Source organism: Thamnophis elegans, chromosome 16, assembly GCF_009769535.1.
Source record: "Thamnophis elegans isolate rThaEle1 chromosome 16, rThaEle1.pri, whole genome shotgun sequence".
Taxonomy (NCBI): domain Eukaryota; kingdom Metazoa; phylum Chordata; class Lepidosauria; order Squamata; family Colubridae; genus Thamnophis; species Thamnophis elegans.
Window position 1 is genome coordinate 25,128,326 of NC_045556.1, and position 23,337 is coordinate 25,151,662.

General features: G+C 47.6%; 1 protein-coding gene across 3 annotated transcripts in view; it reads right to left on the reverse strand.

The window, feature by feature from the left end:
• The window catches only part of TP53BP1 (tumor protein p53 binding protein 1), a 40,014-nt gene extending 25,416 nt beyond the window's left edge, over window positions 1-14,598 (reverse strand). For 2 of the 3 annotated variants that reach the window (XM_032232757.1, XM_032232756.1), the window contains exons 1-7: window positions 14,337-14,596; window positions 13,481-13,535; window positions 12,530-12,663; window positions 11,506-11,611; window positions 10,733-10,824; window positions 9,672-9,775; window positions 6,065-6,806 (exon numbers count right to left, since the gene is read on the reverse strand). In XM_032232757.1, the coding sequence (XP_032088648.1) occupies window positions 6,065-6,806; window positions 9,672-9,775; window positions 10,733-10,824; window positions 11,506-11,611; window positions 12,530-12,663; window positions 13,481-13,535; window positions 14,337-14,487 (1,384 nt within the window). In that variant the 5' untranslated portion in view covers window positions 14,488-14,596. Of the gene's footprint in view, window positions 1-6,064; window positions 6,807-9,671; window positions 9,776-10,732; window positions 10,825-11,505; window positions 11,612-12,529; window positions 12,664-13,480; window positions 13,536-14,336 lie in introns of all 3 variants that reach the window. The other variant, XM_032232758.1, reaches the window with a different exon arrangement.
• Window positions 14,599-23,337: the final 8,739 nt, after the last annotated feature.

A 23,337-nucleotide genomic window follows, 5' to 3' on the forward strand; every position in this document is an offset into this window, starting at 1 on the left:
ATAGGTGAAAGAAACGATAGTGTGGGCAAAAAACTTTGGATATACTGAATAAATGGCAAAAACTCTGGGACAGAAATTACAAATGGACAATGGAAACTACCCATAAGGAAACCTATATAAAAATGTTCTATAGGTAGCATTTGCCACCTGCAAGACGAGCAAAGATGTTTAAAAATATGTCCGCAAAATGTTGGACTGTAATCAGATACTGGGTTCCTATTTCCATATGTGGTGGGCTTCTCCAAAATCAAAAACATAATGGACAAAAATACATGCATAGTTAGAGAATCAGAAATATTTTTAAGTATATTACCAGAAAATTACAATAAAGGGACTACATATTTAATAATACATATGTTAAAAGCAACAAGCATTGTATTTGCACAATATTGGAAAAATGAGGACACACCTACAGTGAAAGTATAATTAGAAAAATATTATTGTGTGGAGATGGATAGATTGACATTAATATATTTGGTATTTGGTATTTATTCGATTTGTAAGCCGCCCTATTCCCCAAAGGGACTCAGGGCGGCTGAACAAAAATCAGGGGAAGGGGAAAACAAATACAGAAAGTAAGACAAACAGGACAGTAATACAACAATTTAAAAAAGCACAGCAAATTCGAGTAAGGGGGAGGGGGGGAACTCAACCCCAGGCTTGCTGGGAGCTCGTTCCAAAGGGCCGGAGCAGCCACAGAGAAGGCCCTCCTCCGGGTGGTTGACAGCCGGCATTGGCCGGCAAATGGAATTCGGAGGAGGCCTAATCTGTGGGATCTAATGGATCTATGGGAGGTAATTGGCAGGAGGCGGTCTCTCAAGTACCCAGGTCCAATACCATGTAAGGCTTTATAAGTAATAACTAGCGCCTTGAAGCGTATCCGGAGACCAATAAGCAACCAGTGCAGCTCGCGGAGGATAGATGTGACGTGGGTGTACTGTGGCGCACCCACAATCGCTCGCGCGGCTGCATTCTGGACCAGCTGAAGTCTCCGAACACTCTTCAAGGGCTGCCCCACGTAGAGCGCATTGCAGTAGTCCAGTCTTGAGGTCACAAGGGCATGAGTGACTGTTGTAAGATCCTCCCGGTTCAGGTAGGGACGCAATTGGTGCACCAGGCGAACCTGGGCAAAGGCCCCCCTGGTCACAGCCGACAAATGGTGATCTAAGGTCAGCTGTGGGTCCAGGAGGACTCCCAAATTGCGTATAATTTCACCCCCCAGCCTAAGAGATGGAATACCTTCACAATTTGTGGGAGGAAAAAACACAAGCCACTCGGTCTTGTCAGGATTGAGAGCCAGCTTATTAACCCCCATCCAGACCCTCAGATCCTCCAGGCACTGACACATCACGTCAACTGCTTCACTGAGCTGGCACGGGGCGGACAGATACAATTGAGTATCGTCCGCATACTGGTGGTATTTTATCCCGTGCCATCGGATGATCTCTCCCAGCGGCTTCATGTAAATGTTAAACAGGAGGGGAGACAGGACCGACCTCTGCGGCACCCCATAGTTAAGGGGCCTAGGGGTCGACCTCTGTCCTCCAACCAACACCGACTGCGACCTGCCCGAGAGGTAGGAGAACCACCGAAAAACGGTGCCTCCCACCCCCACCTCTCGCAACCGCCGCAGGAGGATACCATGGTCGATGGTATCGAAGGCCGCTGAGAGGTCCAGGAGCACCAGAACGGAGGCCTGGCCCCCGTCTCTGGCTCTCCAGAGATCATCGGTCAGTGCGACCAAAGCAGTTTCCGTGCTGCAGCCAAGCCTGAAACCAGATTGGAAGGCGTCTAGATAATCGGCTTCTTCCAAGGACCGCCGGAGCTGAGAGGCCATCACTTTCTCAACAACCTTCCCAACAAAGGGGAGGTTGTAGACTGGACGGTAGTTATTTAAAACGGCTGGATCCAAGGACGGTCTCTTCAGTAGGGGTCTCACCACCGCCTCCTTTAACGGGGGGGGGGGGAGGGGGAAGGACCCTTCCCAGAGAGATGCGGTCACTATCGCCTGGATCCAGCCCCGTGTCACCTCTCTGCTGTTCGCGACCAGCCAGGAGGGACACGGGTCCAGTACACATGTGGAGACATTCACTGCTCCGATGGCCTTGTCCACTTCCTCAGGAGTAACAGACTGGAAATCAATCCAACGATGTCGCTCAAGACCATCCCCCAGTACCTCAGCTGGCTCTGTGCAATTGGAGTCCAGGTTTGCCCGAAACCGAGCCACTTTATCTGCGAGAAATTGGACGAACTCCTCAGCCTTACCTTGTAAAGGAGTGCCCGAATCCCTCCCTTTAAGGAGGGAATGGGCTATCCTGAACAAGGCAGCTGGGCGTGACTCAGCGGAAGCTATCAGAGCGGCAATGTGAGTTCTTTTTGACGTCGGAATTGCCCGGAGGTAGGCTCTGATGCAGGATTTTAATAGTGCTCGGTCTGACTCGGACTTACTGGATCTCCAGCGGCACTCTAGGCGTCTCTTTTGGCGCTTCATCTCCCGGAGTTCCTCAGTAAACCAAGGAGCCCTCCTGGATCCACTGCCTCGGATCGGCCGTAAAGGCGCAATCCGGTTAAGGGCCCCTGTCGCCGCCGAGTTCCAAGCAGCGACCAGCATCCCAACCGAATCACGGGCGAGAGTATCAGGTATAACACCAAGCGCCGTCTGGAAGCCCATAGGGTCCATAAGGCGCCTGGGGTGGAACCACCTAATCGGTTCCTCCTCCCTACAGTGGGGGATCGGCCTCCGAAAGTCAAGCCTCAGTAGGCAGTGGTCCGACCACGACAGGGGCAAGATCTCAATACCCCTCAGACCAAGATCGCAATTCCACTGCTCCGAGAAGAATACGAGGTCAAGTGTGTGACCCGCCGAGTGAGTTGGATCCCGAATTACTTGGGTCAAGCCCATGGCTGTCATGGAAGCCATGAACTCCTGTGCCCCATCAGAGTGCTCGCCGAGCGAAAGCAAGTTGAAATCCCCCAGCACCATAAGCATGGGGAACTCAACTGCCAGCTCAGCTACTGACTCAAGGAGCGAGGGGAGAGCTGCTGCAACGCTGTTGGGAGGCAGGTACGTTAGCAGCAAGCCCACTTGACCCCCCAGGTCCAACCTCACCAGCAAGGACTCAACCGACAAGCTCCGGAGCATGGATCCTACGAGGAACTAAAGACTCTCGGATAACCACGGCCACTCCCCCACCCCTTCTCTGAGGTCGCGGCTGGTGAAGCACCTGAAAACCCTCTGGGCACATCTCAGTGAGGGGGACTCCTCCCTCCAGGCCCAGCCAGGTTTCAGTAATACATGCCAGGTCTGCCCCCTCGTCTAAAATTAAGTCCCGGACGAGGGGAGCCTTGTGAACCACAGACCTGGCATTTAGCAACAGCAGCCTGAGACCAGGGCCCTGACTATTCGCGCCATCTGGCCTTGGAGTGGGACTAATAGGGCCGGAAGGAGGGATTTCTGTAACATAGCGAACCCTCCGTCCCCGGTAATGGCTTGCCCTAAAGTCCCGCCATATCTGCCCCTCCCAGTTAAGACCGTAATGCTCCGGCCCACTCCCGTGTCCATAGGCCCCCCACCCTCCCCCAGGGCTATCGACATCCCTGGCAAGCCCTTCGAATCATACATTCTAAGGCTGGCCCCCCTAACACTTCTGCAAAGCACTCAGTGTAGGAGGTACCCGATTGTAGTCCCAGCCTTCTCAAACGTACTCACTCATCCAAACAAACACTCCCCGACAATTTAAAAAACACAAATACAGCTATATGATAAAAGTGGGTACATACATACATCACAGTCACACCTCAAGCACTCAACATATGTTAAAATGCACGGAGCACTGCGATAGTGCGATATCAAACAATGATGTAAAAGTGGAGAGAGAACTGCTCCGCTCTTCTCTCTCCTCTATGTCCTGGAGAGACGTCCACGGCTACCAGACCAAAAGTCAATAGTGTACAGGGTAGCCGTACATGGGAAAGGGTAAGGCATGAAAGTCTGATGTTCACAAGTAGCAACCGGTCAGTCTCACCCCTCTTAGAGTCCAAAAGAAGGTCAGCGCACCGCATGCACAAACGTTTCTTTCCTGATATTAAGTCTGGGGGGCCAAAGTCTGAAACTGTCCTGAGCCGCTCTAGGCGGTGGGGAGATAAGGAAAAAATAAAATATTTTAACATGGGATATGATTTATCAATGGTTAGATAAGAGGTAGAAATTAGAGGATGAAAGATTGTTATATATAAGTAAATGATGCAAGAATCTTACTATAATAAGCAAATATTAATATTCTAATTATGATTTTTATTGTTAGTATTTTATTAATACTTTATATAAACAAATTGATCCAGACAATACACTATTTATTAGAATTATTATGTCAAAAGAAATTGCATGGGCTTAACGGAAAAGGAAGGGCAGACAGGCAACCAAAGGCATCTGTCCCGACCAAAGGGAGAAAACTCAAGAGTTTTGGTCAGAAACAGTCTCTCTGATGCCACCATCATCCACCACCAGCAGTAAGAGAGGGGAATCACTCGAGATGGGCTGAGGAATCCCTCCCAGGCAAGGGGCCTGCCTAACCTGGGACTCCAGCAGCTCCGCTTCCCCTGTTGCTGCAACTTTCCTGGGAACTGCAGCCCACAGACAGGAGGGCCAAAAGGGAGTCTTGCTCTACTCAAAGAATGAGAGCTATCCCAGTTCTGAGGCCTTTGGAAGAGGTCAGCCCAGTGGCCTGGATGGAATGTCCAAGGAAGATGGCAGGGAGAAAGGAAGAAAGATGAGATGGTGGCTTCAGAAAGAATTTTAGCTTGAGGAACAGAAATTACATTTGGAACAATGTTAACATTTGTAAGCCAGCCAGAGTCACCTCTAAGGAAAGATGGCGGCATACAAGTCTAATAAAATAAATGAAACAATAAGAATAAAAATAGAAAATGCTTTGAGCCCAAGCAGAGTCAAACAAACAAGCAAAGAATTGCTTTAATTGAGGAGAGCACAAGACAAAAGATCAACTTCTTTCTAGAAGACCTCCAAGGTCCCTTCCAGCCCTATGACTCTATGATTCTGTCTCTGAAGGAGCAGCTCAGAGGAGAGACAAAGATGTCTATCACAGGGATGAGCAGAAGTTTGATAATGGAAGTCCCTAGTAAAATCTACAAGACAGAACAAGAAGGGGGGCTCAAACGAGGAGGGATCTGGTTCTTCAGGAAGATTTAAAATCTTACAGTCCAAGATTAACAATATCATAGTTATTTTAATTTGCTGAGCTACTAAACAAACAAATATGCTGAAAAAAATAAATTTACTCCAGTGACCTCATAGACTCAAAGCACTAAGCTCCAAATCAGTAAGCAGAGCAGAAAAATTACAATGGTTTTAAACAGGAATTAACATATTGGAGTCAACAAGCTGAATGCAAGAAAAGAGCAAAATAGTAATACTGGTCAAAGAAACATTGAAAAAGAGTTTGCCAGGAGTCTCCTGTAAAAGAAAACGAGAGAAGCCTTCATAAGCAGGAAAGTGAATTGGGGCATTTTAACTGTGTGGGGACAAGAAATTCGGAAGGTCATTATGGGAAGATGAAGCTCGCTTAACCAAAACCTACCCCATTTAAATTCTGGTCTTCTTGAACTTTACATGTGAAGCATAATTTCAGTAAAAATTCAAGTTTTAGGAAAGCAAGAATTCATATGTAAGATAAATACGTTTGTATGCCTCAGTCCATGGTGAGTTAGGCAACGTTGTGCCGCCCTCTTGCAGTGCCTGGGGCTGTTAAGGGAGCAATAGGCTGAACCTGGCAAGATGGAATGGTTCTGGGTTTGAGATTCTTTGGTCCATGGAGAATTGCCATCTATGGTCTTGGATGGGGTGGCACAAGTCCAGATGAACCCGGAGCGTAACATCCCATCTTTTCTTCTAAACTGAATCATTCCCAGAAAGTACGCCAGGCTCCCCCTGACCTTGCTCCCAGCAGACTGCCTGGTCCCGGCAAAGGAGCCCCCTTCCCCCGCCCCCAGTGGGAGCAGCTAGCTCTTCTCTTGCAGACGTTGCTGCCCTTGGGTCAGTTCCTACCTGGCAGGACATGGGCCTGCAGAATCTCTCCAGGAAAACTACTGACTCTTCTCTGGAACGGCCCACCCCCTGGCTCCGGTTGGGGCTCAGAATCGGACTCTTTCAGCATCATTCCAGGATCGATCCTCTGACTCATGCTCTGTACTTCCAGCACAGCCTTGCTGGGATTGTCCAGAGAGCCTTGCTCTAGTTTTCCTGACTCCATGAGTTCCGGCTCGCCAGTTTCATGTGGATCGTTTGGGGGAAAGGCTTCCCTAACTGCAGAACATTCTGCTTGTTCTACGGCTTGGGAAATTGTCAAACGAAGGGAAAGTCCTTCATCCAGCAATGTGACTTCTTCTGGCTTTTCACAGGGAGTCTCTGGGACAGCTTCACCCTCCAGGAGCAAAGATGGCTTGCTTGGCACGCTGCCTTGATGGCCAAAGTCACTGCAAGGTTCACCAACAGATGTCTCCTCATCAGCCTCCTGTTCACTGCAGCCATCAGGCAAGCAAAGCTTCTCCTCCAAAGCACAAGAAGCAGTAACGTCAGTGGTCTTCTCCTCCTCCACCATGGTCACCTGGCTGCCTTGACTGGCTGAGAGAGCCAAAACACAGTCGTCCTCTGGAGGCCCGGGCAGAGGAGTCTCTGCGAAAGAGGCTGACGTTGCTGCCTTGGGAGTTTCGGAGCCCTCAGAATTTCCTCCTTTCTCGGCTACCATCTTGCAGCCTTCCTCCAGGCTTGGAGTTGGGAGAAAGGTGTCCTGCAAAGGAAAAGAAAAGGGGTGGTACCTCCCACTGCACACCGAGAAAGCTAATAACATGGGTGCATGGATAATCACATATGCTTGGATAGTCACTTCCCAATGCCCCATAGATCAAGGTCCACTTATTTAAAGGAGCAAACAACAGAGCTAGAGCCAGAGCAAGACCATAAAATAGCATCTTGTGGCTTCCAGGTGAAATTCTATGGCAGACTAGCTATCCCTGACAGACATTTGGAAAACCCAGTTGGCTCACTTATCATGGACCCTAGAACTTTGTCAAGGGGTGTGTGAAATAAACTCAAGAGAGGTTTGGCCCAGCAGTGGTAAAAGAGGGATTTAGTAAATGATTTCCTTATTTACAATTGTCAGAAAGGTTTAGATCAGGGTGTCAGACTTGCAGCCCATGGGCCGGATGAGTCATGCGCTGGCCACTCCCACTCCCGTTCTTGCAATATGTCACGTGGCGTGTTGTTGCAAGTTTGACACCCCTGGTTTAGACAAAACAGTGGTTTTAACAATGTAATACTTAAATGAGCTTAAAATACAACTGTGTATAAAGATGAGCATTAAAATTTTTGATCAAGATATACTGATGGAAAATATTGGTCGAAAGGATTTAAATTTATACAGGTAGTCCTCGAGTTATGACCACAACTGAGCCCAAAATTTATGTTACTAAGTGAAACATTTGTTGAGAGTTTGCCCCATTTTATGACTTTTCTTGCCACAGTTCTTAAGTGAATCATTGCATTTGTTAAGTTAGTAAACAACTTAAGAGTTGTTAAATGAATCTGGTTTCTCACATTGACTTTGCTGGTCAGATACTGCAACCGTCATAAATATGAGTCACCTGACTTTTAATCACCAGACCATGGGGATGCTGCAAAGGTCAGAAGCGTGAAAAATGCCCACTTTTGCCAGTGCCAGAGAAACCAGAGAAATTGTCAAGAATGCATACAGGCACTTCAAATTTACACTGGAAATGTGGACAATTTGGGGTTCCAATGCATGTGCTGATTCAGAGGAAATATTAATGTACAACTGAGACCAGATTTCTTTCTTTTGGGACTGATGGCCACAGCTGGAAAAAAGTCATGGAGCTTTTTTTGTATGTAATAAAGTTGACAAAACTTGCTGAAATGTCAGTTCGTCTGAACTGCATGTCTTGAAAATGGCGTGGGAGGAGTCATACATGGGTATTAACACAGCCCTTTTGCCCTGGAGACTGAGGCAAATCTTGAGGCCACACCTCCGTTCCTCCTCCGACCTCCCAGGTTAACCAATAGTTCATAGCAGAGCACATGGAAGGAAGGGACAGAGAACACACACACGTCCTTCCTGCCTGGCCCTGAACTAACTCAGGCCCCTGGGGCAGGCGCCCTAAGGGGGGTGAAGAGACTACTCCCACGCCATCTTCGAGACATGCAGTTCAGGTAAGACCAACTGACAGTCTCCGAAGAGGGGCGTGAGAGGAGTCACACATGGGACATACCAAAGCTAGAGGTCCTTGGGAGGGAATCAATGGGCCTGAGCCCCTCAAGAGTCCAGGACTGAAGAACCCTCCTCCCAAAGGCAGCCTCCACCGGTGGCGGAGGTAAGCCTCTTCCGGCTTCAGCGGCGCTTCTTGAGCGTTCTTGGCGACTGTAGGAGGTACGCCGGCCACACGCTCACTCATGTGCTCCAAGATGGCGGATAGCAAAGATGGCGGATAGCGAAGATGGAGGCTGCCAATCTGCGGTCCAATCTCCTCTGAAGCTTGGCAGCAATGGGAACGATCCTGCAGGGTCTTTGATCCTGCAGGGTCTTCGATCCTATGATGCCTGCGGGGGCCTCCTGGAAAGCCTGCAGCCGTTCCCGTGAGCCACACGGCTCAGAGGCTGCTTTCATCGCGCTGTGAGCGGTAAATTTAAAATTAAAGCGAAAACCTTACCCTAACCCCCCCAAACCTAACGCTAAACCTAACCCTAAACCTAACCCTTAACCTAACGCTAAACCTAACGCTAACCCTTAACCTAACGCTAAACCTAACCCTAACGCTTAACGTAACCCTAAACCTAACCCTAACCCTTAACCTAACCCTTACCTTTATGTGAATCGGCTTGCTTTAATTTTATTTTAATTTCAATTTAATTTATTTTTAATTTTTTTTGTCGCGCTGCTGATGACGTCAGGTACGCGCTTTCGTCAAGCGCGCTTTTGTCTACCGCGGTTTTGACGGGTCACGCAAAGAAAAACCAGAAAGTCCAGCTGCCTCTTGAAAAAGCACCTTTGAGAGAGATGCTAGAATCTTTTTTCTTTCTTTCTTACACTTTTAGCCTTTTCTTTTTTCTTCCTTATTTTACATTAGGTTGTATTAGTTTTTATCTTCATTTTTAAAACTTTTAATGAGATTTTTAAAAGTCTATAAACACAATTCTGCTCTCCTCTGCAAGAAATGGGCCTTCAGCAAGAAAGCCTTTCCTTTTTAGGGAAAGGGCTAAAGAAATCCCCCCCCCTCCAGAGATGGGGGGCACAGTGTTAGAATGCAGTACTGCAGGCTACCTGTGCTGATTGGCGGCGGTCAACAGTTCGGCAGTTCGATTCTCCTGGCTCAAGGTTGACTCAGCCTTCCATATTTCCAAGATCAGTAAAATGAGGACCCAGATTGTTGGGGGAAATATGCTAACTCTGTAAACCACTTAGAGAGGGCTCGAAAGCACTGTGAAGTGGTATATATCACTAAGTGTGATTGCTATTCCTAATTGCTGACAATTGGACTTCTTTAGAAAAAGTCTATAGGAATATGACAGGCTCACTGGACCATTTCCCTGGCTTCTGTCTGCATTCATCCCAGCAGTAGCAGCAACCCAGGAAGTCACTCACGTGAGAGAACTCAGGCTGGGACGGCAGCACAAAAGCATCTTGAGAAACTGGAACAGAGCCCTGAAAGGTGCCCGCAGTCTCCAATGGTGTGCTTTCCTGCTTTCCTAGTTAAAATTATGAAAAAAATTGTGATTAGAACCTCTAGAAAACTGACTACACTCTTGACTGCTGTGATGCATTCCACATGGGGTTGTCCTTGAAAAGTTCCCAGAAATTTCACTTAGTTCAATTGGTTCAAATGTAGTGGCCCGGTGCAAGTCTAGATTTGCACACCCTTCAACTTTCTTGCAGGAACTGCGCTGGTTCGCAATCTGCTTCTGGGCCCAATTCAAAGTGCTGGTAATTACCTTCAAAGTCCTACAAGGCTTGGGACCAGGTTATTTGAAGGACCGCCTTTTCCCTATTAAATCCATCTGACCCACAAGAATGGGGGAGGCAGGATATGTTACTGGTCCCCTTTCTTAAGAGGGTCCATCTAGTTCAGGGGTGTCAAACTTGATTTCATTGAGGGCCGCATTAGGAGTATGTTTGACCTTGGGAGGCCAGAGTGGGCATGGCCAGCTTAATATCACTGGTGTCGGGGGCGCCTGTGGTGGCCCGAGCACTGTGCCAGCACTGTGGCTCCCTCCTTCATATTCTTTCATATTCTTTCGACCCCTTTGAAGACATGATTTTGCCAGTGGGCCTGGTGACCTGAGGGTGATACAGAACCCACTAAATGGTTTGTTTGGTTGTTGTCACCAGGGAGGTGAGGGCTTCTTGGCTTCCATTTTTGAGGCTTTACTTTTGAATGAATCCAGAAGCCATTGTGAGTGAGTTGGGTGGCCATATAAATTTTTTAAACAAATAGAAAACAGGAAAGCCATATTCCTTCAGTTAGAACAAGAAAGCCTCACGGCAAGTAAAGGAAACCTTGACTACTCCACTGCACTGCCACTCCTAAATGGAAGATAAAGTCAGTCTTCAAAGCGTCTTCCACCAAGAACCAAGGAGGGAACTGGGACATCCCCATGATGGAACAATCACAACTTATCCTGGCCAAATTAAAAGGGATGGCATACCTTCTGCCTCCTGTTCAGTTGGGCTTCTCGGAAGAAGAAAAGGCACTGGTTGTAAGACATCAGAAGTTGTTCTAGCAAGACCTGAAGCACAACTAAGGAGAAAGAGAACAGTCAACAGATGAAGACCTCCATCTGCACACCCATCCCTCTACGTCGGCCAACAGAAGACAAGCAAAAGGCTGGATGAAGAGCAAAGTGGAGGCCTCAGTCCTCAGCAGATAGCCAAACCAATCTCAAAGAGCCGAGGTGGCACAGTGGTTAAATGCAGCACTGCAGGCTACTTCAGCTGACTGCAGTTCTGCAGTTCGGCTGTTCAAATCTTACTGGCTCAGGGTTGACTCAGCCTTCCATCCTTCCGAGGTGGGTAAAATGAGGACCCGGATTGTTGTTGGGGGCAGTATGCTGACTCTGTAAACCGCTTAGAGAGGGCTGAAAGCCCTATGAAGCGGTATATAAGTCTAACTGCTATTGCTATAAAGCACAAATATTCTGATCTCTGGATCTGACAGTCCAACTTCAAAATGTGCTGCAAGTAATCTCAAGTTTTAGAGCCAACCTTGAAATATTTTGCACACCTCAAATTTTCAGAGAAGAGCAAGAACCTAAATAAAATCACAGAACACCAAAAAGAGAAAGAAAGAGCAGCAAAGCAAATAAAGTGATTTAAAAAAGGAACCATCCCAAAAGAAAGATATCCATAAAGGGATCTCAACAGGAGAGACATAAAGGAGCACACAGCCATCAGAAAAGACCCTGGCAAGTTTTTCCCTTACTTGGAAAGAGGGCCTTGGCCAGAGAGCTGAAGGACGTGCAGAGGATCAGCCGGAGTAGATAATGGGGAACTTGCCTCTTCCAGTGTAGACAGGGCGCATCCGCTGCCTGGAGTTATTCCAATTGCATTAAAACACGTATGAGAGTCACTTCAAAATCCAGGTCCCAGTTGCCAGTGCACCTTTCCTGCACCTACCCCAAACTGCAAAAGACCTCTGACCCTTTACATGGCTGCCAGGAACACTGTGGCTGGTTGGAAGAGGCTTCACATTCTCCAGCACTCTAGAAATATCTTCACCTGCAGAGGCTGCTTCCTGGGAAGCCAGTCAGCAGCTCCGGGTGGGTCAGGATAAAATCTAGTGCCCAAGAACTGTGGCTCTCCAGATGCCACAGGGGAATGACAAGAATCCCTTTGCTTTGAGAAACCCACAGCCCTATTCAATACTTTTCTCAACATTGCTGATCCAGGTTACAACATACTCAAAGCTGTCTGCACAAGAAAAAGTGTAATGCTACAATATTCACCTAGGAACAACCTGTGGTTACAACAATACATTTGCTTATTATACTGAAAACAGATATTTTGGTAATGCAACAAGTGCAAATGGGTATTAAACATTCTATCTGAAATGAACCCCCTCCCCTCTTTCTGTCTTCACACAATTGGGGGGGGGGCATTCAACTTTAGGGCTCTGAACGGCAGGCTCAGATCGCCCTCCACAAAGTCATGGGACAAGACCAAGCAGTTTCTATTCCACTTACATTTATTTACATTGATTCCGCCCTAAATCGGAATCAATGGCGTGCTGTAATCCGTGACGTCCTGCCCCTGGCCTTCACAATGCAACGGTCACTGCCTTATGGACGTTGACATTTACGAAGATTAAGTCCAAGTTAAGTCCTTACATTTAGCTCACAAGACGTACACTGTATGTACTATGATTCTCACCACCCTGATTAAAATTACTATTCATTAAAAAGTTGGTTTACAAAAAGGAGTTACTTGTGGGGGCCTGGGTGGCTCACCTGTTGAGCTGTTCTGGCCAAACATGTCCTCCTGCGTAGAAGAGACAGGCTCAACATCCTCCAATGGCCAAGGATGAGGGTTCTTCACCGGTGGTGTCCTCTCCAGGAGGCGGCAGGCAGAAACGGAGCTCAAACTGGAGAATTCAAGTGCAAATGTCTCTCATGGTCCAGCATAGGTATCAACTAGTAACTTTTCAGGCAGTCAAAACAAATCAGATGTACAGGTGTACAAGGCTCAGAGAATTTGGGCTTTTCAATAGCAGATAATTTAAAAGCTGCAAACTCGGTCCTCCGAGAAAGGATTGAGAGAAATCGGATCACATAGCCCTGAGAAGAGGGGAATTATGGTGGCATATGTCAATTGCCTGAAGGGATGTAACGCAGGCCAACAACATCCTTCACCTCAGAACACAGAATAACAATAATCCCGAGTTACAGGAAGGCAATTCCAGGTGGAAAAGCATCTTAGTAGCAGGAGTAGAAAGACAATGAAGCTCTCTGCCTAGGAAAATGCCTTAGTCTGTCCATCTGCACAATTCCTTCCAAAGCCGCAATTGTACCATTTCTTTTGTAAAGGCCGAGTTCCTTGAGGAATTCGGAATTCGGAATTGCTTGACTCCTGTAGCGTCTGCCCAGCTGGCCTGATCTGGCCTGCTTGCATGCTCTGGATTCCTTCAACAGTGTCATCTCCGAGGGCCCTGCAAGAGGCCCTTCCCGGAAGCAACACCTGCCTTCTAGAATGAGATTCCCCCACATGGGAAATGGGAAACCCCACCCTGCTGTAGCTTAGAAGGGCTGTTCCTGCAGGCCTTTCACAAAAGAGGAGGAGGCCCCATTGCTCCGTTACTGTCCAGTTTATCATTCATGTCATCTCTGCATTTGTTTTAGTTGTGGTGAAATATGAGTGAAATATGCCCAGTTGGGTGAAAAAGAAATATGACAGATATTTACCCTTCAGAAGAATCACTGCTGGATTTCCTTACTGTAAAGCCCACTTTATCTTGGTCTGCAGGTGGAAATAAAAAAGAACCAGGAATTGATGTTTGGTTATGAAATTGCCACAGTGACTTTACTGGAACATGAAAAAAGCTGACGTTAGACTAGAGCAAGTCAGCAGCCAGCCAGACGAAGGGGTGAGATGGTTAGTGGGTGGGGTGCTGGCCACCCCGCTGTCCCTCCTGCCGCCTTCCAGGGACCCTGCCCAGCAGCCCAAAGCCTGAGCTGGGCCTCCAGGCGTCCCGGAATGGAGTTTTGCAGTCTCCCAATTCTTTTGAGATCTATTAAAACAAGTAGCCCATCAGGGCCTCAAAGCTGGACGTTTTACCCCAATTGAAATGCAACTTTCAAAAGAGCCCACAAAATCCGTTGCCCGGATTTTAAACCCGTCCTTCCAACAGCTCAGGCCAAAGCCCCGTCCTCCGCCTCTTTCCAAGCAGGCACCTTTCCCGGGGCTTCCCCCTGGCAAAGAAACCGCCCGCCATCCGAGGCAGGGCGGAGGGGGAGCCCAACCTTCGCCCTCCGCGCCCATCGCGCCCCGGCACAGCCTGTGCCGCCCCACCGCAGGTTCCTCGGCCGCTTTAACCGTCTCTGGTTCTGCCTTTCGCTCGCCATCGCCCGACTGTGCCGGCAGAGGGCAAGAGGCCGCGCCGCCGCCGCCACCCCTTCGGAGCCGGAGCGGGGCGGCCCGAGGCCCAGGAAGCGCTCCCGATCCGGGCTGGGCGAGGGCACCAGGGGGCCTAAGGCCGACGCTGTGAGGCGGAGAGAGGCACCGACGCCCCGGAGGCCGCGCCCCGCCCGGCCCCCTCACCTTCGCCGGCCTCCGGGCACACAAGCGGGCGCGGCGGCGGCGGCGGCTCCAGGACCGGACTCAGCGCCTCTCCGCCTCGCTCCGGCTGCGAGTCCTCCACCAGCAGGCGAGGCGTGTCGGCCATCGAGCAAGCCGAGCCCGACGGGTCCATGGCGACGCCGGCGGCGGCAGGACGGTGGGTGGGGCGACGACGCAGGTCTGCGCAGCCGCAAGACGCTCGCCCGGCAAGCGCTCCCCTTCCCAAGGATGCATGGGCGCCTTCCCTGCGGCACGTGCGCAGGCGCAGCAGGGTCCTCGCTAGCGCCGCCCCTCCACGGCCCCGGCCCCTTTAGCGGCGGCGCTGGGGGGGGCATTCTGTGGGCGGGACTTTCCCTGTGCGGGACCGCCTCTTTAGGCGTGTTACCGCGGCCCTCCCGCCCGCCCGTCCAGGCGGAGGAAGGAGCCGCAGCCGGGTTTCCCCTCTCGGCTGCAGGGGCCGGAATTCCCCCGGTGCGGAGGCTTCTCTCGCTGGGCCCGTCACCCCCGGCGTCCCTTCCGAGGGTGGCCAATTCACTAGTCAACCTAGGCAACAATCCCTGAAATCGGAGTTGCCACAAGAGGACGTGAGGCTAGTCAACGCGTCACCCCCTTTTCAGACAGGGAGGGATTAAGGTGGGGATTGGAACGTTGATTCCAGGTACCCCAGAGGGCCTGCCCGTCAGATGGAGTCAGGATGACCTTCCATTTGGGAGAATAGAACCGATTCAGGTGTCCACGTGGGAGCTGCCGTTTCAATCGGACCTGCCCAGCTGCCTTGGCTTCCAAAGGGCTGACTTTGACCTCTCCAGTTCTTTTCGACTCAGCCTTTGGACAGAACTGACTTAGGTTGTACATTTCTTCTGAGGTGGGATGACCTCCCCCCTCAAAAGGAGACATGGCGCAGGAAGACCCAGACCCATACTCCACTCTGTGGAACTCCCTGAAATCTGAAAAATGCCTTCTGGGGATCTTTCCAAAATAATCATTCTGAGCTCTTCCTTGAGTTTTTAATCAATTCTAGTGATTCTTAAGTATACATTCTGTAATATCAATCCTATACGTTATGGTTTGCTAATGGTTTTATGAATTTCATATTAATTTTGTATACAATATTTCAGATAAGGATTATTTCACATTCATATACTTTTAGTTTGTTTTGTATTGTTTTTGAGAATGTGAACAGGTATATGGATGGATCTAACACTACCAATAATGCCTGGAGTTTCAGGAGGCCCTTTTGATGCAGCTGGCATGGGAGAAGAGGACCTGCTGTTTGTGGATTTGAGGAGAAGACATAAGTGGCTGTCAGAAGTGGACGGCCCAAGGGTTGGTGTTGGGAGGGTTGCTTTTTAAGCTGTTCACAAATAGGCTTGGCTTTGGGCTAAACAGGCAGCTGCTTTAATTGGCAGTGGATACAAAGTACTCTATATGTAGAATCTTTTATTATGCTGCTGTACCTTTACTGGGATTCTTGACTCGTTTCATTTACTCTCCTTAGAACAGAATGCAGATTATCTCGGTGCGCCCCCCCCCCCCTTCCTGCAGGCTCTCCCATTCTCAGTCTTTAGCTCTTCAACCAAGCCGCTCAAGGAGACCGCCAGAGAATTCCGGGCGCCTGCCCGCTAGAGTGGGTCGCCGACGACGCTCCCCTCGGAAACGGCTTCCTTGCAGCGGCCCGAGATAGCGGCGGCCCCGCCCGTTGCAAACAACTCTTTCTCGGCCTCTCCGGAGCAAGGGCGGCGCGGGCGGCGGGCGAGTGTCGCAGTTGCGGCGCGGGCCAGATTTTCGTCCAGTTCGCAGGGTCACGTGCTGCCGGGCCGGGTAGCCTCCTCTCTCTCGGAGCCTGGCGAGGCGCGGCCGAGAGCGTCCACGTGCTCGGGGAAGGGCCAGCTGCGCGCGGTCGAGCGCTTTTAAGAGCCGGCTCCCGCGGCCTCTGCTGAGTGAGAGTCGTGGGCTGCGGCTATGGAGGCGCCCGGCGACGGAGGGCGGCGGAGGCAGCACGCGCTGCTGGCCGTGATCGGGGAGATCGGGACGGAGCCGGAGCGGGAGGCGCTGCGTCACAGCCTGGAGCGCGGTAAGCCGTCGAGCGGCCGGGAGCCGAGCGCCTTCAGCACCTTGGACAGGGACCCGCGGCCGCTGCCGGGCCGGGGGGGGGGGGGAGGCGCGTCTCTCCGCAACGGCTCGCGAGGACTCTGCGGCCGGCCTGCTCCCAAAGCCCCCTCCGGATCCCGTGGCCACGATCGCTTCCCGAGGGGAGTCTCGGCGGGCTTCGGGCAGAGGGGCCAACTGGCCACTTGACAGCCGAGCTCCGAACACACCCTTGAATTCCGCGGCGCTTCCGAAGGCTGAGCTACCAGCCGCGCTCGGCGCCTCCGAGCAAAAGACGAGGCAAGAGGCGGGCCGCAGGGAAGGCGGAAAGGCCGGCCGGGAACTCTTGGCTGCGGACCGCCCGACGGAAAGTAGCCAAAGCCCCCCTCCACCCCCGCCTCCGAGCAATGGTCCCAGGGAAGGCGAGGGTGCGGCGCTCCAGGACCTTCCCGGCAGCTTCCAGCTAGCAAGGAAAGTTTCCGCCTCTGCGCCTGGAAGCCGCGGGAACTCGGAGCGGTGGGCTGGCTCCGCCCGGTGCAGCAGAGGCCTTGGGAGAAAATGGTGCAGTGCAGCTTCCCCTTTCCTCTTCCCGGAGTAGCGAGCGGGCGAAGAGGGGAGACGGGAGAGGCGCTTGGTTTCTCCCTGACCTCTTCGGGCACTCGCTTCGGAGGAGCCGTCCGGGCGTTCTTTGCTTCCAGGGGCTGCCTTTGGATCAGGCCTGCCAACGAGCCGCCTTCAGCGTGATCCAAGGGGCGCCTCCAGGCAATCCAGCCCAACCCGCTGCTCAGGGCAGAAACCCAAATCCCCGAGAGGAGCCTTCAGGCTGGAAGAACAGTCCGCCAGACTGACCTGCCTTCTAAGTTGGTCCGAGGGGCAACGGCTCATCCAAAGCTCCCCTAAAAGTTTCCACGGCTGGGCTGGGCTGGGCTTAGGTCTGCAGCTTCTTAACCTTCCCCCTACTGCCCCCTCCCCTTTCCTGAAGCGGCCGAAAAGAAAATCGACTCTTCCCGCTGCTGATCCTGATGATTCCGTGCCATGAAAACCATAACTTCCACTCGTAGAGGAAGGCGAATTCCCCGCAGATGCCACCCTCTGCGCAAGCAACTCTCATGCAGGGGAGGAGGCACCAATTCGCTGGATGATTGTTGAATTGTTTATTGTTGGATTTTGACTGATTATTAAATCAGTCAAAATCCAACAATAAAATTCATTATTCCACACCCGGCAGTTTGAAGAACTTATTTTCTTCGACTCCTCTTCAGCTACTTGAAATGTTAGTCTTCCCTTCACAAGAGTTCTAATTCTTTTTTTTAAAGATTTTTTATTTTTTTATTTTTATACATCTCATTGCCTGAATGGTTTGATTCCTGAGTGTCATACAGTTCAATACCAATAAACATAGCAGCATTATTCCTAGTTATTACATTTCATTTTCATTTTTAGTTTTACTAACACTAATTTCTACTATCATCCTTCAATTCTAAACCTTCTCATAGTTCTACCATATATTGTATCATCTTAACATGTTTTTGCTATTTTCCCCTCTTATTTCTACCCCCTTTCCCCCTTCCCCTATCATTCAAAGACGTCATCCTGAAAACTATTTTTCAGCCTCTATAATTCTAATAGTATTAGTAATTACATTAATAATCACATTACTACCTTACTAATATATATTCAAAAATGATTTTTGTCTCACATCACATAAAGAGCAGTTATCCAACATATAGTTCTAATAGTCATACACATTATAAGGTATTTTCATAAAATATTGCTTTACATTCCTTTCTTTTCCCTTTATCCCACATCTTTCACCCTCATCCAAATTTTTAATCATGTTTTTTTTGTCTCCCATACACTTCTTTAATTCTTTTATTTCACCTACTTTTGAATCTCCATTGTAACTATGCCCTCTAATTTTCTCTCCCTTGGCCCCTTTCCCCCACTGTCTAATTCTATGACTACCTGTTCTAACCCCTTTTTCTTCTCTCCAGCTGTCTTCCTGCTTCTCCTGTTTCCTTTTCACGTCTTTTAGAGTATTTCCCTTCTGTTCTACTCCTTTATTCACCATCAGTTGTACTAATATCTTCTTGTTGTTGCCCTCTTCTTGTTGATTTCCCAATTCTGCTGTCTCCTCCGCTCTTTCTGATGATTCCATTTTCCATCATTGTCCTGTTTTTTACTTGTTGTTCCTGATATTTTCATTTTTTAAATCTATACATTCTATACAACCAAAAATTTCCTTCATCTTGTGTTGTTCTTTTATAAAATCCTTAATGTCTTGGTACATCAGCTCCATTTCATTTCTCCACTTGTTTCCATTTTACAATCAATCCAATTTAAGAAAAGAAGGCAGGGGGTTGTCCACACCTCTTCCAATCACTTTGATTTGCTCAACAATATTCAGGGTCACTTGACTAAAGGTCTCGCTTATTGTATAGGTCTCTAGTAATTTTTAGGTACTGGTAAATACTTATAATCCAACAATGTAAAAGGTCCCAACGTTGCAGTTTTCCTTTTAAGCAGCAGATGGTGCTCAAACTTCAACTTGGTACTGTCTCTCTGCCTAGTGCTGATTTTAATTATTTTAAATTTGTAAATCCAGGAGGGCAACATTTATAATAATAAAAAACAAGCTCCAAATCAGATTGCTTTAACGGTGATGTTTTTAAAGAATTTTCCACATGTTTGCTGCTTCATTTGTTGAGAACTGATTCCTTAGCTTTTCAGAGTAGCTTCTCTTTGCTGCTCTGATCTCCCTTGTTAATATGTTTCTGGCCTGATTGTACAACATTCTATCGCCTTTTCTGTAGGTTTCTTCTTTGGAATTATGTAGTTGCTTAAATTTAGCTGTGAACCAAGGTTTATTGTTACTGTATATTCTCGGTTTTCTGGTTGGCACACATAGGACTTCACCAAAACTGACATATGATGTTACAGTATCTGTTAGTTCATCCAAATCTGCAGAGGCATCTTCAAATATATTCCAATCAGTGCAGCAAAGCTTTAGCTTTGCCTCCTCAGTCCAAGTCCTCACTGTTGGTTTCATGGTTTTAAGTCTTTGTCTATAAGCAGGTACAGGTGAACCATGCAATGATTAGAGTATCCCACAGCTGCTCGTGGTAAATACCAATAAGCATCTTTTAATGTTGTGTAGCAATAGTCTAAAGTATTCTTGCCCCTTGTGAGACAATTGACATGCTGAAAATATTTTGGTAGCTCTTTCCTTAAGTTTGCTTTGCTTAAATCTCCTAAAATAATTGAAAGTGAATCTGGGTATTTAACTTCAGCTCACATAATCTGGTCAGATAGAGTTCGTAATACATTGTTTACACAAGCTTGTGGAGGAACATACACAGCAATTAGGAGAAATGAGGAGAACTCATATGGAGAATAGTATGGTTTGCTATTGATAATTAATGTCTCTAACTCCACATCACAGTATTTCTTTAGTATAGTTATGTCTCTGGACCAGCAGTCATTGATATATAAACATAAGCCTCCTCCCTTCAGATGCATTTGTAATTCTGTCTGCTCCTTGTATATGAAATCCTGGAATTTGCAGGCTGCTATCTTCAATTGACTCATTTCAGTGAAGCAGAGAGCTGCTGAGTTGTAAAAATCAAAATTGCATCTATTTAAAAGAAGTAATTCATCCATCTTGTTAGCGAGTGAGCGTAAATTAGTCAGAAGGAGTGAGAGGTTTTATCCCACTTTTTCTTAGTCTATTCAAAATTCCCCTTCGCTAACCCCTTTTTTGCCTTTGCCATCTCTTCTTTTTGTTCCTGTTTATTCATTATTCGGAGGAAGTTGTTTCTTCCTGTATTAAAAATATACAGAGGAAATATATAATGGTATGTATAATAAAGTCATTTCCAAGCTTCATTACAAGTATAAGTAAATTTAGTGATCTTCATGCCCTCCAAGGTTACAAACAATTACCATATCTCTTAATCCAATATCCCATTTCTTATCTAAAACAAATCCATAAAATATCATTTTTTCATTCCTGATGTCAGCAGAAAATCTGTAAAGGTTTGCCAGAGGTAACACCACATCTTGTTTTAATCTTGATCAAATAAACCAAATTTATATTCCTTTATTTTACTTCTAACAGTCTTAAGCTTTCATTCAATCAAATATTGTCATTGTCAGGTTGTTTGAAAACTTCCTGGGATTCCACCCAGTTGAAAGTTCATGATCTTATCCCCACACCCAAAAATCCATCACATGGTCCAATCTTCTTCGGCCACGCTGGCATTTCCACCCAGCTGGTTCCGGTAAGGTGCAGAGGTGCGGAGACAAAAGATGACCTGGGCTTCTAGAAAGGAATGGCAACAACACATTCCACAATTCTACTCCTTTCTATTCCCCCCTCCCAATTACTACACTAATGAAACAGCATAGTGAAATAATAAAAAGTGTGGCAGGCCAAAGATCCTAAAAGGAACGTAACTACGGCCTGACAGTTATAGTATTTAATTTCTATTCATTTCTCCTTTGCCTCATCACACATAATTCTTCAAGACTTTAGCAAGCCTCTCTTTTCAGGACTATCCAGGTCAATCTCTTGATTTTTCATTTTATTTTCCTTTGAAAACTTAAAGTCTCAACAAATTTCCTCTTATAAATCCAATGACATCCTTTTCTAATTATCTTGGCCTGACAGTTGTAATAACTTAGAAGTAATTAATTAATTAGAAGTAAGAAATTTTGTGTTCAAAAAGAGTGGTTTGCAAACTTAGTAGCCTTTGAAAGTCCTACTGTGGTTGTGAGCAAGATGCTAATCCTAGTATCTTCCACTGATGGCATAGAAAATGGTTGTCCTCTGGTCTTCTCAAGAGGAGCAGCTACCTGGGTGGTTTCTTGCCCTCCTGTTATCCTCACCAGTTCCTTGGTCTTTGCTGTGATCATCGGTTCTACTTTTGCTGAGTTGTCTTCAGTTTGCTATACTTTTCCCAGAGGTCTCTAAGCAGGATATATTCTGAGGAATAAACAGACATCAGTGTCATCAGGATACTGTGAACTAAGGGGACAACATAGTTCTACCAAATCCCCCCCAATCCAAAAATGGCATTGTGAACAAAGCAAACCTGGCCCACCTTAAAAGTCTAGTGCAATGCCCAGGCTGCCAGCAGAGACTCACTCAGGACTGGCAAAAGTCCCCAAGGGAGATCCCTGGTTGAGTTGTGACCAGGTAGCCCCAGGAGAGGTTGTAGCAACTTTCCTGCCTGCCGAAGAAAGCAATGGCAAGCTATTTATTCAGATATGCCGCAACACACACACCCCAACCCCACACACCCATGGAAAGAAGCTCAACAAGAAGGATGCCAAAAGGAGAGTGCCTGCATCCCGGGCCTGGAAGCCCCAGGGAAGAGCCAAGGACTGTGTCAAGCAAAAAGAAAGGGTTGGAACAGCAGGTACTGGAGGAAATAAGAGGACTGCCGCTACTGCTGGAGAGAAACCTGTTGCTTTGGGCAATATCCACAACCACCAACTAGGCTGTAATCCTGAGCAGACAGGCACAAGGAACAACCCAGGCAATGGGGAAGACGTCTTGGGAACTGCCCGACCTATTTTCAATCAACCACAGACTGGTTTGTCTTGGTGTGACATTTAGCTGTCACCATGGATTCAATTGTGGTTAAGGAGGACTTTAACTGTCAGAGTTGATAATCATGGTTTCTTGTAGGACAAAAAAATGCACTATAGACTTCTGATCTAAAATTATCATTTATTTATGTGGCATTTATGGATATCAAATCTTTGGGAGGGCCTTATTATTTCATTTTGGCTACCTTAACAGACTTAATCATGATTAGTGTTATTAATCAAATGACATACATTTGAACAAAATTATAAACAATGCTGGGATCTTAGTCTCACCCTGCTTGGTTTTCTTTTTGTGTTCTCATTAAATAAGTCATATCATCAGTGCTTTGGCACTAGTAGAGTTTGCTGGCTTTTAATGCCAATTTGTGTAACACAGCACTTTTCCATCTACATTTTAGTAGATTGAATTGTGCAGAATTAGGTTCTGAACATTTTAAGCTTTAAATGTTAAAATATAATTCAATGTTGTCGTGATTCAAAGTGCAGCTAATTACGGATCAAAGTCCCCAAATACTCAGCCTAGAAAGCAGATGGAATTCACTAGCTCCTACAGAGAAACTGGAAGCTAAAGCCAGAGAAACAAAGCTAAACTAAGCACAATATTCTTGACCAGTCAGTTTCTCAAGTTTCTCAATTACCAGTTTTTCCCGCAGCAAAACAGCCTTTGGTTTTGAGACTTATTCCAGGATTCCTCAGAGGCTGCTGAGGTAGGAAAGCACATGCAAAATAACCCCAGGGAGGGGCTGGGGAATCTGACTCTGTACCTGACCAAGAGCCACGTCTTGTTGAGGGAAGCTAGGTTGGGAATAATCCTGCAGGAAGGGGCATATATTCTGAGCAACTCCTGACAGTTGGGGAGGCAATCACATGCAAAAAAACCTCCAAATCCTTTGATTGTGAGCTGCTCAGAGTCATTTGCTCAAACAAACAAATAATTACAGTATTTTAAAGTGACTTTGATCTTATTTCCTATCTTTCAACAGGTCTTCGCTCATGGGACATTGACCTTCAATTCTGTGACCTGAATAAGCAGCTCAAACTCTTTGTCACATGTCATCTTGCCCACTTTTCATCAGAGGTCAAAGGTCAGAGTCCATTTCTTCATCTTTTGACATTCCAATAAGCATGGTGAATAAGATACTGATACCAGCACAGGATGCACTTAAAAGGCAGAGGTTTCCATACATTGGTCGGCTGCATGGACTCCCCCCTTGCCCCTAGACTTCTGTAATGCATTCCACAGGAGGTTGCACTTTAAGTGATCCAAAATATGGTGGTTTGT